Source organism: Gymnoscopelus microlampas, assembly GCF_963454915.1.
Source record: "Gymnoscopelus microlampas genome assembly, chromosome: 19".
NCBI classification, from domain to species: Eukaryota; Metazoa; Chordata; class Actinopteri; order Myctophiformes; family Myctophidae; genus Gymnoscopelus; species Gymnoscopelus microlampas.
In genome coordinates this window covers 10,223,093-10,242,538 of record NC_139956.1, presented here as the reverse complement: position 1 = coordinate 10,242,538, position 19,446 = coordinate 10,223,093, and the positions used below count along the sequence as shown (strand labels likewise).

The 19,446-nt window shown below is 40.1% G+C and overlaps 1 protein-coding gene and 1 long non-coding RNA gene across 3 annotated transcripts; both read left to right on the top strand.

Annotated features, from left to right (window-relative positions):
• The first annotated feature begins 881 nt into the window (after positions 1 to 881).
• On the top strand, positions 882 to 11,593 carry coro1b (coronin, actin binding protein, 1B). Of its 2 annotated transcripts, none has more exons than XM_084042458.1 (11): positions 882 to 1,037; positions 3,201 to 3,406; positions 4,378 to 4,500; positions 4,859 to 4,994; positions 6,846 to 7,027; positions 8,124 to 8,243; positions 8,594 to 8,698; positions 9,281 to 9,426; positions 9,549 to 9,606; positions 9,757 to 10,023; positions 10,101 to 11,593. In XM_084042458.1, the coding sequence occupies exons 2-11, from the start codon at positions 3,203 to 3,205 to the stop codon at positions 10,221 to 10,223; spliced, it is 1,464 nt and encodes a 487-aa protein (XP_083898584.1). In that variant the 5' UTR covers positions 882 to 1,037; positions 3,201 to 3,202; the 3' UTR covers positions 10,224 to 11,593. The 2 variants fall into 2 exon arrangements, with proteins under 2 accessions (XP_083898584.1, XP_083898585.1); XM_084042459.1 differs by having other exon boundaries at positions 882 to 1,354.
• A 4,230-nt stretch (positions 11,594 to 15,823) lies between these two features.
• LOC311034584 lies at positions 15,824 to 17,455 on the top strand. The gene is made up of 3 exons (XR_014599600.1): positions 15,824 to 16,015; positions 16,525 to 16,676; positions 17,331 to 17,455. It is a non-coding gene; the product is annotated as an uncharacterized lncRNA (long non-coding RNA).
• The last annotated feature ends 1,991 nt before the right edge of the window (positions 17,456 to 19,446 follow it).

The window sequence follows — 19,446 nt, the reverse complement described above, 5'->3', positions numbered from 1 at the left end:
TTCGCTAGCCAATCACAGTCCTGAATTTGCAAAGTCAGCCAATCACATTACAGTTAGTGGTGATGACACTAGCTGTAATGTGATTGGCTGATATGAAAAAAGTATCGATTTGCATTAACAATGGAAGGGTTAGGGGGTACACAAATTTCTTGGTCGGTGTCCAAAACTCACTTATAGGGGGCGGCTACACTGCCCCAAAAATACAAAAATGGATACACATTATGAATGAAAAAAGGAAAAATAAATATTTGTAGAAATCATCATCACATCGTCATCATCATCATCATCATCATCATCATCATCATCATCATCATCGTCATCGTCATCGTCATTAAAGTTCTGTCATGATTTTGTTTGCCGTGTACGCTACAGTGCACCAACTAGCCAATCGCATCGCGGCGGTCCTTTCCGGGAATGGGACGTGTAGACAACAATCATTCCAACACGAACAAGCAGTGTTGCCATGTCCACTTATTATAAGCGACGTTGGGCTGTTTTTCTGTAAAGTTGCTTGTAAATATTGGTAGTTGCGGGTTGCGTTTTTTGTTGTTGCTTGTTTCTATAATGTAGTTGCTTATTTAGGCTTGCTTTCTCCCTTTTTTTTCTTTAAACCACTGGTTCTCAAGTATTTTCATGAAATGTTTTGCGCCCAGGGGAGCATTTGTGTTAGAATGTTCCAAAAAAACGTTCCACATTTTAGTTCAAGAGAGTAAATAGTAATAGCGGATCTACAAGCATGAGCATGTAGATCGGCTATTTTCAAATAAGCAAATAGGTTTAAAGTGCTCATCATGTGACCTAAATTGCTTCTTCGGGGCTTGTTTTCCTAGACCCGGTTGCTTACTTCTCTCTCGAAATGTGGCAACGCTAACAACATTCATTGTCATTGCTGCGCACTGTGTCAGCATCTCTCCCCCATCTCATCTCATCTCACTGCCGAATCCCCTCATCTCGTCCATCGATCGTTCTCTCTCCTCTTGTCTGTCGCCCGACATTTGGTTCGGAAGAAGCACGTATAGGGGGGCATGCCATTGCAGGTTAGCTTTTTATATATCATTCACGATATTATCGACAACACATGCACTACCGAACTGGTGGTGACAGTCAGGCCTGCAGGAGGAAAAAAAATGGACATTACTCCGTCGTGAGGATTTTTAATCATAGGCTTTAACTCATTCAATAAACAGGCGACACTTGTGTTTTTTTCGCCGTGCTCGGTCGGTCGGCTATAGTCGCCTCTCCAACATATAGGGAAGGATTAATTTACGGATTATTTTATTGGCCTCCTGGTTCTCACGATCGAGTCTTTTTGGCGTCTTTTTTTTCTCGAGGGAGGTTGCTTAAAACCAAGGAGGTACAGTACGTTATCAGTGATCTGACAAACTGTCTGGTTTTGGGTGTTTTCCTTGTCCAACCTATATTCTGGGGTTATGTTGTCCTTTTGTTGTTGCAATGCTCACCCAGTCACTCTTAATACAATAAACCACCTTTCTCATTCTTCCCGATGAGCTGCACCTATTATATACTGATGTTAAGCCTGTTCTCTTCCATTTTACTCTACTAATCAGTCTGGATTCTGTGCCTAAAGGAGGCCTCGTTTATCACACGTTAGATAGATGCAGTGTTGCCAGACTTTACGAGAGAAACATGCAACCAGATCTATGAAAACAAGCCCAAAAGAAGCCAGGACTACGGCTATTTGAAAATAGCCTATCTACAAGCTCACACGCCGCGTCGCATCCGTTGTGAGCTTGTGGATCTGCATCTGCTATTTTCAAAAATATTTATTGGGATTTTGGAATATCTTTGAAATATTTTGAACACAAATATGATACGGGGTTCCCTGGCAAGGCTGGCATAAAATATGTTTAGATTTTCGTAAAAACAAGGCCAAAGTCGCTTATAATAAGCAGACGTGGCAACACGTTGGATAGACGCTACAATGTAGCATGCTTTGACAACTGTAAAGCATTAGGTGGCACCCCCGTGGGTATAGAATTACATTCTCCTCCCCTGCCCTTCCTCAGTGGTCAGTTCTGTGGGCCCAACCCCCCCTTGTTCTCCTGCCTTGTTTTGCTTTTACGCCAGTGGTTTTCAACCGTTTTCATATCAAGGTCCATTATTATTTGGCATTTGAGCCATTTGATGAGATTTAGACTCTCAGACTCAAGACTTAAAATATTTTGTTTTCATTGGATACGAGTTTGTCCACAATTCCATACTGTATTGATGTGGTACCCTGTAGAGATAACAGGCAATGAGGCACACGTTGATTAAAAATAAAAACAAATATTTAATTAAGTAATGCAGATGTTTAACATTTAAAAAAAAAAAACGTTTTGTTTATTCGCTTTTGTTATTTTACATACTCATAGGTAGTACAGACATTTACTGAAGCAAATAAGCAAATAAACAGAGTATCTCCAAACAGTGAGAGTAAGATATAAACAACATCCAAACAAAACAAAACAAAAAACAGACAACACTCACAAAGAAAATAGTAACAGACAACAAAACAAATGATGTTTAACAATTTAACTCTTGAGAGACTAAAATGAAACCAAATGGACCATTTGGTTTCATTTTACGCTCTCAAGAGTTAAAGATCTATAAGGGTCCATTTGGTTACCAACTCTCCACCATTTAGTTGGGGACCACCTGGAACCCCCTCAAGGACCACTGCTTGAGAGAAAAAGAAAGGGCCATGATCCACCTAAAATGTAGGTGGATCATGGCCCTTTCTTTGTCCACTGAGCCATAACTTGAACTTTGAAACTTCCTCACATTCTGCTGCTGCTTAGGAAAAATACTTGCTTCCTCATCATTATCATGATGCAGGTCTCGTGACTGCATCAATCTGTTGAATCGATAATGTAGTGTGGCAAACAATCACCTCCATGCTATGTTGGCGGAATCAGACATAGATTTAAGTTAATTATGTATGGACTGATTTAATTATTTTTTGGTTTAACAGTTTGCACATAATTATGACACAGACATGCATGACCCAATATTCAGAATCATCTATTACATCATATTATCACATCACAGGTGTAAAACAGTGGGTGAAATTCGTTTTTGTGCTAGCTCCATAGTTTTTGTCGTTGCAAGACTGTTGGACCGCTTTCTTAATACGCTATTCTGTGTTCTCTTCTAGTCACTGAATTTGTGTAATTCTAGCATCATATTTTTCTTCACAGTCATGTCTTTCCGAAGAGGTGTGGTCAGGCAGAGCAAGTTTCGTCACGTCTTCGCCCAGGCATGGAAGGCGGAGCATTGCATAGATGATGTCAAGGTCTCCCGTGTGACATGGGACAGTCCTCTTTGTGCGGTGAACCCGAAGTTCATCGCTGTCATCATTGAAGCAGGCGGAGGAGGGGCCTTCCTTGTTGTGCCACTTAACAAGGTGAGACGCATGCAGCATCAATCAACTCAGCATAGACTAGGAAATTGTGCTGTCCGGCCAGGCTGGGTTGCCTAACCATTACCCAGGGTTCCAAAAAACATTGGAAGGCAGTCTTAGCCAATTGGAATGGGATCTGTAAAATCGGATTCATAGATCTTGATCACATGACCCCAGAGTTAATGTGTATCGATTTCTGGCAGATTTGGACAAAATCTGTAGGAGTAGCAGCAAAACGTTGAAAATGTAACTTGGCACAAACAGGAGTATTTTATATATATATATATATATATATATATATATATATATATATATATATATATATATATATATATATATATATATATATATATATATATATATATATAAAAAATATATATAAACAGGCCGATGTGAAAAGTTTTGGCCTGAGGTTATTATTTGGCGGAAGGAGTATGCGTGCACACTTTCACGCTGATCGGTCCAGCAATGCCGGAGATTAGCTGCTCATGGACGGACGGACGGACGCACACATGCCTGGAAAATGAATGTGGTGTAGTGGACATTCCCTGACCAACACACAAACTGTACAAAGATTCATTCCCTCATGCATTTTGACTTGGGCTGTCATAACAACATTCCAACGCCGGTTATTCCAGACCTATTGTACTGTGTGTAGGCCAGTATATGACATCATATTATGACATTAGCTATTCCATATATAAAGATGTTTGATATTTTTTGGAGATCCGCTGATTCGACCAACTTCCCACTAAGCTCACAGATATGCACGATAAGGCACTTTTTTGTCACTGTTTCTGAGATTTTTTTTTAAACACTGGGTGCTATTTATGTTTATACCCACTTCTCCCATATATGGAGATACCTGATGTTATCAGTATATGGCTATTATGGGCATAATATAATATCGTGGGATCAGCGGTTCTGGAAGCTTCTTGCATTTATTGTAAAATTGGCACTTCTTTCCCCCATAGAGTGGCAGAATTGACCCGTGTGCACCCGCTGTTCATGCACATGCTGCACCTGTGCTGGACATCCAGTGGTGCCCTCATGACGACAATATGATTGCAAGTGCCTCAGAGGACGGCAGTGTAAGGGTAGGTAACAGTCTTGCCTGTCTTTATCAGTGATTCTTAAAAATGTTCATGTGAAGGACCCCCAAATTTATATTTGACCGCAGATTTGAAAATAATTGATGCCAGGGGCCCACTTCAGAGAAGTTTTGCATTTCACATTTTCAAAGTTATTCCAAAGTTTACATTTTTTTAAGATTGTTCAGAACGTTTTGAAAATAGATGATCTACAAGCTCACAACGTGCCATTGTAACAGCAATGTTACTGATCATTCTCTTGTATTAAAGGTTCCAACTGTACTACTCCATGTGAATTTTGTGAAATAAAAGGCAGTTCAGTTCTCCACTATCAAGTGTGTTTTCACCGTTGTCTTATTTGAAGCTGTGGCACATTCCCGATGGGGGCCTGACTGCTACAATGACTGACCTTGATGCTGCAGTGACCCTTGACTATCACAGTAAACGAGTGGGGATCTTGGCATGGCATCCAACAGCATTCCACATTCTCCTAACTGCAGGTAACCTCAGCTGTCTTCAACTTCTGTCATGTGTGGTGGTACTGACTACTTTTTCTGACTGACTATTTTAAGGACAAGTTCAGAGCTAGCACGTTTGTCATTTTTATAATTGTAGTAAGTCACCATTCCAGTTTATCAACAGCTTGGAAAGTAACTTCGAACAAAAGTCTGAACCGATACCTGTTTTTTTGTTGATCATGGCAACCAGTGGTTGGTATTCATGGAATGTAATACTCTGCCCTTGCAACTTTTTAAATTACTAAATTGTAACAATGCACGTTTGTATTGGAAATTAAGTAAATACATTGTCATCCAGAAAGTTTGCCATTACATTCTTCTAATTATTTTCCATAGAGGAAACTTGTAGGGGGGGGGAAATGAATAAATATATATATATATATATATATATATATATACATACATACACACACACAGTTATATACAGTATGTCACAGTACATGTGAGAAACCAGTACAAGTGAGAAAAACGGAACATGGAGTGCCCGTTTTTTCCGACGCGAGGCGGCCCCAAGAGAGACGAAATGCCCCCCGGCGATCGGCGGGCCTGGTCGACCCATCGGCTTCCCGTTAGCCGACGTTATTTTCTTCTTTTTTTTGCACTATATATATATATATATATATAGTGCAAAAACACAGATTTGAGGGTGGGCTAGTCCTGTGTATGTAAAACAAACGAGTGCAAAGCTGAAAGTATATATTGTTGGCTTCTGTGTATTAGTACAAGTGCAATAAGGTAAACTGACAGAAGGAGACTCGCTCACTGCATGGAGGTATAGGAAAAACTCCTTAGACGAGACTTAAAGAAAAACATTTTTCTTTATTTTGTGATGCCCATAGTGTGCTCGGTGCTCAGTGGATTAAAAAGCAAAACGTTTTCAGTCCTCCCAGGACCTTCGTCAGTGCTATGGCACTGACGAAGGTCCTGGGAGGACTGAAAACGTTTTTGCAAAAAAATGTTTTTCTTTAAGTCTCATCTAAGGAGTTTTTCCTATACCTCCATGCAGTGAGCGAGTCTCCTTCTGTCAGTTTACCTTTATGTTTTTCGAGACCACCGCACCTGCAGTTAATCTTCAACAAAAGGACAAAGAAAGGCGCAACAGTTCTCCTGTTCTTACCAGTGCAATAATGCATATTCATTTACTCATATTTGCCATATTGCCTCTGTTTTCATTGTCTTTAGTTCCTATTTTTATCGTTACCGTAATATTTTTGAGAACTTACTGTGTACTGTAAATGTTTCTTAATGTAATTATTTAGTGTACTGCACCAACCTCAGAGAGACGACTGCCTCGTGTGTGCTAGCCTACCTGGCAATAAAAATAATTCTGATCCGCATTTGACATTAGACCAAACCAACATAAAGTGAGAGTATGAGGTCTCGGCTCTTAGCTTTCTCAGTTGGTGTTCTATGACAGCCAACTCAATCCCTCCTGCATTATACAGGCAAGGAATTGAATTTCTCTCTTCAGCAATTAACAGTATGCAATACTAGTTAAAAGCACAATGTAGTTAAGGGTCACATAAAAAAGTATATTATCATATACATAAGGAATTTGCCCTCTTGATGTTAAATGTTATATGGCTAACTGGGGTCTGAAAATCCATTTAGGAGAGAAATAAAGAACATTTAATTTACCCTGTGATTTTTCTAAACCCCATTTTCCGATAACTAGGCCTTTATAGTTTGGTAGCTCTCACAATGCAATGTTGTGTTTCATGTTCACGTTTATTCACAATACCATGTTGCAGCAAGCTTATTGAAAACTGTGGTTAATGGCGAATTTGAAGAATAAGTAACCATGCTCGTCGTCTCTCTCCCTCACTCACCTAGGCTGTGATAATATGATCTGTGTGTGGGATGTTGGCACGGGAGAGGTCGTGTACCAGTTGAGCGACGCACACCCAGACATGATCTACAGCGTCTCCTGGAACAAGGATGGCAGTGCCATCTGCACTGTCTGCAAGGACAAGGCTCTACGCGTCATTGATCCCCGAAGGGGTACCGTCCTCAAGGTGACTATACTTCTGTCTCTGTGTATACAAATACATATCATTGGGGGATATCCAGGTGGTAAGACCCGGGTTCGATTCCCGGCAGCAGTGCCGGGCACTTTGACAAACACTATTGTCAGTGTGCTTGTTTCCGCACTAGCCTCACCTGTTTAGCAGCAATAGGAACTGTCTGGTGAATATAGCGTGGACCTCAGGGAAGGTAGCTGTTTACACCTGCAGGTTATTGGTGAGGACTAAATTAGGAGCAAATAAGCCAGGATTAAAAGTTGAACTAAATAAATAGGAACAACTCTCCTTACTCGACCTTACTAGACCAGCATAAACACTTAAAATTCACCATTCAATAGAGAAGACGCAGCATACAAGCACCATGCAACAAACTAGGGGTACAACTATTCCTACCGAACCATTTTTAAATGTGTACCAAACGAATGCAAAAAAAAACTCCAACAGCTGACTTGTTTTGCATGCGGAACTCCAATCCACGTTCATACGAACATAACTAAGCACACACACCAAGCTACAACAGCCACCCAGTAAAATCCTCTGTGTTGAAAGGAGATTAGAACTATATGAGTTTTTGGGCTTTCCATGCTGATCTATCAACGTGTCAGAGGAAGAAACGACAAAGTTCCTTGCCGACTGTGATTATTAATTACTGTAGGTCACATTTACAGTAAGTGTTTATTGTGCTTATGTATCAGCCTTTTATACATGTCCATTTTGTGCGTTGTTTTATTTTATTTCATATCAACTCATCTATCAACGTAATATACATTTTATATAGCTGTCAGTGAGCACACAGAGAGCCTCTTGATTGCTGTTTGGGATCTATTACGAAACCCAGAATTTGGAGTCCCAATTCATATTATATTATTTGTAGCTGGTGGGGACCAACATGTTTACTATTTGCTTGTTAGTATTTATTTTTTTAATATTATTATATATTGAATATTGTTTAATTAAGAAAATAAATTAAATTAAAAACCACAAACCTTAAAACCGAACCAACCTGAAATGTGTGTGTACCTTTACACACAACTATAACAAACACTAATTGACCCCAATTCTCTCATGTATGCAACGTGGCTCTTAGGTGAGAGAGAAGGTCCACGATGGCACCAGGCCAATGAGAGCCGTGTTCCTTAACGATGGGAAGATTCTGACTACAGGCTTCAGCCGTATGAGTGAGAGACAGGTGGCTCTGTGGGACACGGTATGTACTGTATGACTCCATCACCTGATCAGTTTATATTTTGGAGATATACGTGGTATCCACTAGAAACTGCTGGGCATCAGTAAACCCAGATAAATATTGAATGAAAGCACATTTATCAAAGCACATCCTATTAATGAGGTTTGCATTATTTGGAGAGAAAAAAAGCAACACATCTGTTTTTTTGTTTTGTTTTTTTAACACACAGTTTTCCAAATTGCATTTGTCTCAAAGCCCTACTTCTGGAGAGATTATCGGTTTCAGGGGTACAGTGTTTATGAGGGGGGGGGGGCACAAAACTATGCTATGGACATTAGATTAGCTTGAACTTGTTTTTGTTTTTCGTGCAGAAAGATCTCTCCGAGCCAATGGCAGTTCAGGAGATGGACACCAGCAATGGGGTTCTTCAGCCCTACTACGACCCCGATACAAATATGGTCTACCTGTGTGGAAAGGTACATTCACATTTAGCTTCTTACACATTTTAGTTTTAAAGTCTGTTGATAGATACGGTTGCTGTTTACAAGGTGCAAATCTGTCTTTCTAGCCACTTAGTTGCACTTCCTCAGAGATATAGTTTGAGCAGACTTCATACAGGGAAACAATTTCAACATTCTCTATATATTGTTTGCCCACTCAGATACAACCTGTGAAAGTGAAAACTACAACCCTTACTTCCTGGATTTTAGCCGCTACCTTTGTTGGCCGTGACATTGTCCTTTTCCACCATTTATGGCAAAATCGTGACCTTGACTTCAAAGAATATGAATCAGGTTGATGTAATGGCAGCCAGAGACCGTATAAACATGTATGGCCGGTAATCGCCTGTGAAATGCATCATGGGAATTGTAAGAACACAGAATGTTTGAAATAGACAGAACGGGGAATTTTCAGTGTCAATGTGTTATATCGATAATATTGTCCATAGACAATGATGATCATCAACAATGAAGTGTTTCATTATTTCACTCAGTTGTTGTCACTAAGATGTCGCTTTTATTCATGATCCAACCTACCAATCTGTCCCTCTCATTCAGGGCGACTGCACCATCCGGTACTTTGAGGTGACAGATGAGTCACCATACCTTCATTTCCTCAGCTTGTATAGCAGCAAGGAGCCTCAGAGAGGTTCAGGTTTTCTCAGTAAAAGAGGTGTAGATGTGAACAAGTGTGAAATTGCCAGGTGAGCTATTTTTTTCTGAGATATTTTGTATATGTTGTTATTCCTGGATATTACACATCATGTTATCCTTTGCACTTCAACCTTGCACGTTTGTGCCACAATCTCCTCTTGCACTTTTGCAGGTTTTACAAGCTGCATGAAAGGAAAGTTGAACCAATCTCCATGACTGTACCACGAAAGGTAAGCTGTGACTCCACACTAATAAAATAAAACATGCTAGGAATTATGGATAATGGAACATGAATATCACCACACACGTGCAATGTGCATAGCATTGCATTCAAAGTGCACAGTTAACTCTTCTGATTCAATTTACCCTTGTGACCCCAGTCAGATCTGTTCCAAGGAGACCTCTACCCAGACACAGCCAGCATGGAGGCTTCTCTCTTGGCGGAGCAGTGGATTGCTGGGCAGGATGCCCCGCCCCTGTTGATATCCCTGAGTGGTGGGTACAGTGCACCAGCCTCCAAGCACAGAACCCAGCCAACAGCGGGTAACGCTACTGCCCCCACAACAACCAGGGAAACAGAACCAGAGGTCGTGCCACAGCCCAAGGTGGCCAAAGAGACGGACGGGACGGAGCGGCCAAAGAGAGAGGTAGGTGAATGACAAAAGAAGGCTTCATTATTTGACCTAGTTTGTGAGGCTTTACTTAGGTATCATCTCGCTTTCAGGACGACGTGTTGAACGAGTTGCTAGCAGAGATGAAGGCCTTGCGTGCGGTGGTGCTCGCTCAGAGCCAGAGAATCGAGCTGCTGGAGCGGCAGTTGGCACGCATTGAAGACGGGGATGTATGAACAGCAGGGAGCCCAAGGGGGCATTCTTCCTAAACTCCATAGACCATAGCCTTACTAGAATCAACAGTACCTTAAGCTGTGCGTGTTGGAGAATGTAGTTTGAAGTGTAGGTTAGTGACTTACTGTAACTGTGAATCACAGTTGCCTAGAACAAGGTCAACGATAGTGAAGGACTAAAGACCACAATATGTTTCCATGATTCTTTGATAGGCTGTGAGTGAAAAGGGATGTCAACTGCATATACTGTAACTTAAATGCATTTTTATTAGAGCATTAAAATAACATCTTGTGAGTGCATATAGAGCAGCTTTTGGATTTAAATGTATGAATAGCTTGGGTAAAATCATAATTTTGATGGACTTTGGTAAAGTTTACACATCACAGCGGTACTGCAGTTACCTCTGAATCAATGTTTGGGCTTAGGGTTAGGGTGTGGCACCCTGAATGGCACAAACATCACTAATGGATACATATCTTGAATCCATTAGGGATGTTTGACAAGCTGCTGAATTTTAACATTGTGTCATACCATACGTGGGCTCATTAATTTTTGGCTTGTGCTTTTTTTTTTAATTATCAATTCATAAACGTTATGATGGGTAGGAACATCTGTCTGCCAATAGACAACAATGACGCTGATAGTGGGACATGAATGAGAATTGATGAATATGTAGTTGAAATCATGTGTATATTGTAAATCTGTGTGGTCTTTTTTATGTTCAAACAGAAGGTAGCATTTGTGCTCGCTGTATCGAGAGAACAACTTTGCAAATGCGATGTCACAGAGGTTAGATTTCTGTAACCTCACATGGGTAAACGAAGTACAGAAAGGTCTGCATCATAAGAATTAACATTCTAAACTAGTGATTTTATATTGGTGCAAGAAACCTGTTACTGACTTTTGACCATGTGAGTTAAAACAAATGTTATTCAGACGGTTCAATAAGTGATTCCAGTGCACTGAAAAAAGGAAGTGACAATGAAGTGAGACATTTTTACAATGTGAATGAAGTGAAACAAGTTAAGCACCTACATTATAGTCTTATGGCTTAATTTTGCCACAGCTGTTGCTTTCACATTTCCTGATTTAAAGCTCCTAGAAGCTATTTTGAAAGAACAGCGAAAATATATATTTTTTGTGTTACACTATATTTTCTTTTTTTTAATCCTTTTTCATTTGTTACCTCACTCTTTATAATCAATGATACTGTAACCTTTACATTCCATGTCAGGAATGATTGATTTATTGGGTAGCCTAAAATGAAATTCATTTATGCACTGACTGTCTGACACTTAATTCTTTATTTTGTGGTTGTAAACCAGTAGCAAATGATACTCTGTACAAACTGAATAAACATGTGTTCCTCTTATTGTGCTGTTTGTATGAACGACCTGTTCATGGAGTTATGGTGAATTTACTCATAGGTCAGATTGTACTACATAAGTAGTTTTCACTTTTGTGGAATGGTCAGCAATAATCCAAACATTGACTAACGAGAGTAGCTTTGTTTGCTCTATTAGGATACAGTAAGATAGAGTTCCCTCTATGTGAAAGGGTTAGGGTTAACATACTGGACATTTTCACAAATACATAACGTTTTGAAGATGAAATAATATATATTTCAGTATATATACAGTATATTTCTTGAGCCAATAGGACATGGCCAAATGAATGCTACTAGTTAATCATATTCTGCTAGTTAACTTAAATTTAAATATGCAACTAACCCTTTAAGGTTCACTGTTTAGGTTCAGATTCATGTTACTATTTTTGTATCCTTATGCAGATTTGGTTTGCAGTAGACAAGGCATTCATCGTGCCACATTTCACAAACGGAAAATAGACTTCAATTGCGCAAATAATCAGGACTTTAAAAAACAACACTAGATTAAAGGAGTAGTTCCCAAAATATGACTTGTTTTCTATCAATTACACACCCCATGAAGCATTAAATTGTGATTTGAGATTTTTTTCATTTTTGTTGCATTCCTGAGCCAATAATTTGATGACCGGCATAAAAATGCTAATTTATCCGGTAGGAGACTCAAAGAAGACTCTTTGAGTCTCTTACCGGAGAGACCGCCGGTTGTCACATTTTTGGCTTAGGAATGCGACATAAACAAAAAAAATCTCCCTGAATTCAATGCTTCATGGTGTGTGTAATTTATAGAATTAAGTCATTTGTTGGGTGAACTACTCCTTTAAATAAGGTAAAACGCAAGTAAGATATTCTATACTGTGTCTGTGCAATGATATTACAGAACTACTGAAGTTTCAAAGCACCAGTACAGTTCTTAGGCACAATTCCATAAAATAATGTAATGTTTTTGCTGAGCTGCTGAATCTGTCTTGAGAGATTAGTAAATAAGGTAATCAGCATGTACACATATAAAGTAACACCCTAGTTATACAACCTGTATGCATCTCTCATGGGTGTGCAAACTGAAGCATGACGATTTCTGTTTTTAATTAACCTTAAGGCTCCCTAACCATAGCTCAGGCTAGCATACACTAGTACCAAGCAACAAACAGGAAATGACCACACAGCAGGTTAAGTCTTGCGTAGGCCAAATGGCATGCCTGGTTGGTCTCATTATCCTGGAGCAGACTAACAGAGGTTTTCTTAAAATCGGGGACCGCTGTAGGCTTTTTTGCGTTATCCTGTTGATTATGGTGTTTCAGACATGCGTACATTTTACAAATGTATGTATCTGACATGTGATTTTACTTAATGATCAATAAAGACATCAATACATCAATAAAGAAATAGAAAAACAAAATAAATTCAAATATTTTCAAACAATGTTTTCCCCAAGAATAGCAGAAATAGACAATCTACAAGCTCACAGCAATGCGTTGTGAGATTGTACATCAGCTATTTTCGCTGTTAGTCATTCAAAGTATAAAGGGCTTGAGTGGTTAAAATGGTCCTACACGTGTTTTCACACTTGCTCCGACACATATTTGTGTACTACTACTGTACAATAGAGGCAAAAGCACACATCCTGCGGGGAGCCGTTGGCCAAACGAAATTTCCACTTACCATCACTATGTGTGTCCTATTTGTTAAAAAGTAATCAATCCAGCCCACAAGATTGTTATTCAAGTTAAATTGTTCTAAAAGCCAACTTGTTGAAATGGGGTTGAGTTGTGTTAAAAGCAGAGGACAAATCAAACGTAAAAGTATAGCATGAGGCCCATTTCCTTACAAGTGTTTGAAAAGTAAGTTAGCGAGTGACAGGGTGGGTGGAAACTGACTGCCCACAGAGCTAAAGGATGTGGTCAATCTGTTTCATGTATACTGTATACTTGTAGCATTGCCTTGAACATTGTTTTGAACCTAGTCTTTGTCACTGTCAGGTGAAAACTTCACAACTACAGCCCATGACAGTTTTCAATGTTTTTATGTGAACTGAAGGATTGCAAAGTATTCCACCAGTATAGGCATAAATGGTGATCATTGAGTTAAAGAAACACTTTTGAAATCTTTTGAGTAAAAAGCAAAACCAGAAACACTCCTGCAGCACTTTGAGGCCTCAAGGTGTTGACCACAGTGAACGTTGAGTGAATGTAGCCTAACAGCATTGTACTCTTTGGACTTGAGATCCAATGTGGGTGTTTTTAGGGAATTCAAATATTAAATATCTTGGACATATCCTCTCAGACAGTGTCGCAAAATATATGCTCAGGCCAATATGCTTTTAAGGAAATGTGTATGTGTTCTGTAAATGTAAAATGTGCACTGTTCAGAGCATAATAAGTCACCCCCCTGTATACGGCTCATCTATGGTCCTCTTACAAAGTGAAAAGCATGCAAAGGCTTAAGGCCACTCCACACCAATGATTCGCCATGCAACTCCTTGCAACATGCAACTACTTGCAACCACTTGCAACCATTATCCCCAATGGCAGTTGCAAGGAGTTGCATTGGTGTGGTTGACCTTAAAACTGTTGTGTTGCAAGAAGTTGCGACTAGTTGCATTGGTGCGGTTGTGCCTTTTAGAGTGGCGCATACGACGAGGCCATGAGGTTACTTCTTCGTGTTCCTAGGTGGCATAGTGCCAGTGAAGTTGTTTACTTATGTTGGTTTGCCCACTTGTGAGGCACTGTTGAGGCAACTGATGTAGCTCTCTTGGCGTTGCCTGTTCACTGCCGGTCTGGGGACTGGGGTTCAATTCCAGCTAGGGGTGCGAAAAGTTACATTGGCGTCAGAAGTTGTTGAGGGCTGGTGGAGCGAGCCGTTGCGTGAGGGACTCGAGCAGTGAAGCGAGTAGTGTGAGGGCGCGCTTCAGAAAGGAGGGGGTGGTGTAGCGACCCCACGAAAGACAGATAGTACATTTCAACAAAAAGCCAATTCAAAGTACATTACGAAAACATTAAGCATTGAGATTTTAAAGCAAATAATATAAGGACATTTGAATAATAATCAAAAAGACTAAAAGAAAACATACAAATAAGAGAATACAATTACAGCACTGAAGAAATTATTTTAAAAAAACTCTGTAAAAGGCAGCAGCAAAGGACTTTAGCTTTGATTTAAAATAACTGGCTGTAGTTCTTTCTTCGTAGTTTGTTCCAGATATGTGGTGCAGAATGTTATCAGATGACCTGAGAAGTCTGGATTGTTCATGGTTTTGACTGGCACCACAATGAAAAGACAAAGGAAATTATTACATTAGGTACTGTTCTGATAGGCAGATGACAGTCTAATACACAGACAAATCCAGCATTGATTTAACTCTGAAAGAGTACATTTTTACTTTTACTTTTACTTTCACGTAGATGTGGTATCCAACGCACAAGGCCTGCTCTAACATCAATACTGATTCATTCAGTGTTTTTGTTGTAGGCTTGTAAAACTTTTATCCTTTGGTTTATAACTGTTGAACTGGTATCTAGGATTTTGAAGAAGAATTTTGTCATGTTTTTTTTAATCTTCCGGTGCACTTCACATGTTAGTCTTTACATGTTTGCACCAAACATCTTACATTGATTTGTCACTTACTGTTCAAAATCTACTAACCCTCCTTCCTGTTCTCCACCTATCAGCACCCAGATCACCATCTACCAGTCTTTATCCCGTCATCCCCCCACACCCTCTCTCTCACCAGCCCACACACGCACATGCGCACACACACACGCACGCACGCACGCACGCACGCACGCACGCACGCACGCACGCACGCACGCACGCACACACACACACACACACACACACACACACACACACACACACACACACACACACAAACACACACACACACACACACACACACACACTCCACACAGTATATACTCGGATGTATTCTCATACCCACACAGATCAGAGTCTTCTACCTCTGTCACCGCATATCATCTCCTGAAAGTAAAGGCCAACAAATTAGGTAAGAATATTTTGGTATTTTGAACTGCTATACTCATATGCTATCTTTTTTGTTGTTCATTTTGTTAATTCATGATTTTTTTAAATGTTGTTAAAATCATGTTTTGTATGCAAACAATATTTTTTTTTGTTCAGCCTCAAACTTATTTAATAACAGTATATTATACGTATTTTATAAATACAAATATTTATACTATATTTTTTATCTCAAAATGTTTCTCACTGTGGTGGTGTATATCCGCATGCAACTACATTTTGGGCTGACTGATTGACATTCAGACAGGAAACCAGCAAAACTGTGTGCGAGCGTTTGCTGGTTTCCTGTCTCATACAGTTTCTAGTCATGCACACAGTTAGGGTCATACTTGGATATCCTGTGTAAGTAGTGGTACAACATCTCCAACACTAGTGAGTATTTATAGCTGTTACTATATTTTTTGTTTGCTAGTATCACATGTTCCAATTATACATCTGACTATATGTTATAAGATCAGAAGGTATTTTAATGTGGAGGATCATGATATTAGAAAAGATGCAATTGCATTTCAGTGCCATCAGGACACACTTTCATCAGTACTGTGGTAAAAGTTGAAGGTGCTACTGTCAGAATTAAGATTAAGATTTTAAAGCATAACCGCAATCAATATGAGATCAACAGCCAGAGCCTCACTGAGTGAATCTCATACTGATGCCGCTATCTATGTTATTGCCAAAGATATTGCATGGTTGAGTTACAGCGACATTCTCTCATTGCACAATTATGTCTGAGTCATAGAGACAGGGCTGTCCGCCGGCCGGCGGCCCACCCATTAGCCAATTTTAATATAGGATAGGACATCCAAAGTTGGTTACTGACAGCAGCAATTACCTTGGAATTTACTTTGTTACCTCTCTAAACAAGAACATATTTTTTTCAGATCCTGGATATACATCTTCCATTGAATGTCCTCCTGAGGAATACATCACATTTTCTTTGAAAGAAGTTGGATTTCAACAGCAGAATTCAATACAGATCTGCCACGTCACACCATTAGGATTTATTTCATTTTGCAGAAAACTTTGTGAGAAGGTACAGAATATTTCTACAGCTCATCTGACCTAATAATTTAGATCAAGTCTTTGAACATACAGATAAGTTCATGCTGTGATTAACACTGGGGTTGTAAGCATTCATGAGACAATTATCTCTGCTTATTATTTAAAGTGAGTGTGTGTGTGTGTGTGTGTGTGTGTGTGTGTGTGTGTGTGTGTGTGTGTGTGTGTGTGTGTGTGTGTGTGTGTGTGTGTGTGTGTGTGTGTGTGTGTGTGTGTGTGTGTGTGTGTGTGTGTGTTTGTCCAGAGCTAATCTCGCAAACCCCTGGATTGATCAGTGTGCAAACTTCATATGCACAGTACAGTAGACCAAAGAAATACCTCCAGTAATTTTGTGTATGTTTTGAAATATTTAACTTTTTATAATGGATGTCAATGGGGCTTTGATCGGGCTGAAGCCTTGCCCAAATATGCCATATGTCACGTCATAGATAATTATGTCATAGATGACAGACGTCACAGACTAGCCACAGTAAGTCCAAGATCCACATTGGAACCACGCCATTGTGGATCCCAATATCCTTTTTATCATTTTAAATCAATTATTTATTCATCAACGTCCTCGACCAGACGTTAAAGAAATACAATCATTATTTTTTCTTGTTCTTTCTCTCTTCTCCCTGTCTTGTAGGCATGTCAGACGTAACAACAGACGCAACAGACAGAACAGTTTTATTATTATTGTGTTTCCTTTTCGTCCTGATCTTGGCACTTATCTTCCTTTACAAGAAGTTGAACAGGGACGCCGACGGACAGTACACTGTCCGCCGTATGGTGTATAAGGAGGGAGGGGTCAGGGACCGTGTGAGGGGTGCAGCCATGGGGCTGCAGTCCTGCCTTGGGATTCACTTGTGGCCTCGGAATGACGAAGAGGAGGACGGAGAGGAAATGCATGAGGTCCGTGGTGGAGGGAGAGATGTGGAGAGGGCGAGCCGAGGGGGTGAAAGTGAGGCAGGAGCGGAGGACGACAGAGATGAGAGAGAGGGAGAAGATGAAGATTCATCGACATCGGATGACTACTCCAGTTTGGATGGCTGTGACCTGAGGGAGCTAGCAAAACTCAGGGGCCAGCGAGAGGTGATGGGGAGGGCAGAGGGCGGGTCAACGGAGAAAGGTGAGGAGAAGGAGGAGGAGGAGGAGGAGGAGGAAAACAGGGAGAGTGGAGGAGGAGCGAGTGGAGGAACTGGCCTGTTGATAGACCTAAAGCAGTTCTCCGGGAGTGCCATCTGGTCCGAGGAAAAAACAACTGACAACAAGGACAGTGATCTGACTGCGTTTTGAACACATAAATGAGCCTAGAGCAAAAGACAGAGGTGAGCCAGGATGATTGTGATGCAGGCTTTAAAATTGTGCAAAAGGAAGGTGCTTGGGCGGCGTACTTGTAAAGTAGCTGCCCACGTTGGTTTCAATCCACTCTGGCGCATCCGGCTTTGTCGAGCGATACAAACACAATTGGCCTTTGTTTGGGGGAGGGAAGCCTTGGCGGGGAGGGTGATATTTGTCACTGCGGGGGCGGCGCTTGTCCGCAGAGGTGGAAAGTCTGGTGACGCGAGGTTAGGGAGTGTTGGGCGGGACGAGTAGAGGCTCTCACTGGCAGGTGAGTCAGTCAGTAGGATACAACAGCAGTGACAACACACAGAAATGTGTCTGGGGATGAAATAATTGGCATAACGACTAAATTGGGGAAAGAAACCGGTTTAAAAAGCAAAAACTAAAGAAATATCGAATCAAACCAAGTTGGTTTAATTCTGCGAATCATGTATGTTGCTTAAAAGTTTTATTTCATTCATTGTGGCTGTAATGTCATGTGTGGGCAAACTGTATATTTTTTATGCTTGACAAAATATTTTAATATGCAAAACTGCCCCCAATGAGCAGATTGGTACTGGTTTCCTCTGCAGTCTACATGTGCATGTGTGAATGTAGGCCTAAGAAAGAGAAAGATGTCATGTAAATGCTAAAATGTTGATGTATGTTGCTTTACAAATTTTGTTGAGAGGGACTGTAATGTAATTTGAGGGCAAATTGTCTTTTTTTATGCTTAACAACAGTAAACAAGCCCGATTTTAGTTTCCAGCCAGATATGCTTGACATTGGAACTACTCTCTTTTTCCACTTGGTTTGTCATTCTTAGATTGAAAGACTTGAGGGGTTAAATGAGGCTGGTCTAATGTTGTTATTATGACTGTGTCCTTACACAGTAAAATCCCCAGTATTCATTTAACTCTGAGTGTACACATGTAACCAAATGAACAGTAAGATTTTATTTGGCTACATTTGTACACTCTCATAGTTACAATTACAATTGAATAAATTAACACCAGGTTTTACTGCTTATGTAACAAAAACATTACATTGATCTTTTCATGAGCAATGAACTTGTGAATGGTCCAGTCCACTTTTTAATTTTGGACCTGCTGATAGGATGTTTGACATGTACATAAAGAGTTAATAAATTAAATGAGCTTCATGTGTTTGTTTTCCTCTGAAGACCTCTCCATTATCATGGGTAGTCTTCCTATTTGTAGCAAAATGATAAACTTTCCTGTTTTGTATTTCATTGTTGTTTTTCTGCTCTAATATTATATGCAAATGTTTCTGATGTGTGATTTCGTCTGGTGCACTGTGACTAATAATGTGACTGCTTCCAACATAATGGAAGCAGGAAGTTTTTTTTATCTTTGTTCAGCGATGATATTAACAGGCTTTTTAAATCTATTATCCTCTTGAGTGCCTGAACTGTGTTT

What these genes read in the sequence shown, in the direction of transcription:
- coro1b (XM_084042458.1), top strand. Translation starts at nt 3,203, where the DNA reads ATGTCTTTCCGAAGAGGTGTGGTCAGGCAGAGCAAGTTTCGTCACGTC. An exon ending in TTGTTGTGCCACTTAACAAG is followed by an intron (nt 3,407 to 4,377) that starts GTGAGACGCATG and finishes TTTCCCCCATAG; the next exon opens with AGTGGCAGAATTGACCCGTG. An exon ending in CCACATTCTCCTAACTGCAG is followed by an intron (nt 4,995 to 6,845) that starts GTAACCTCAGCT and finishes TCACTCACCTAG; the next exon opens with GCTGTGATAATATGATCTGT.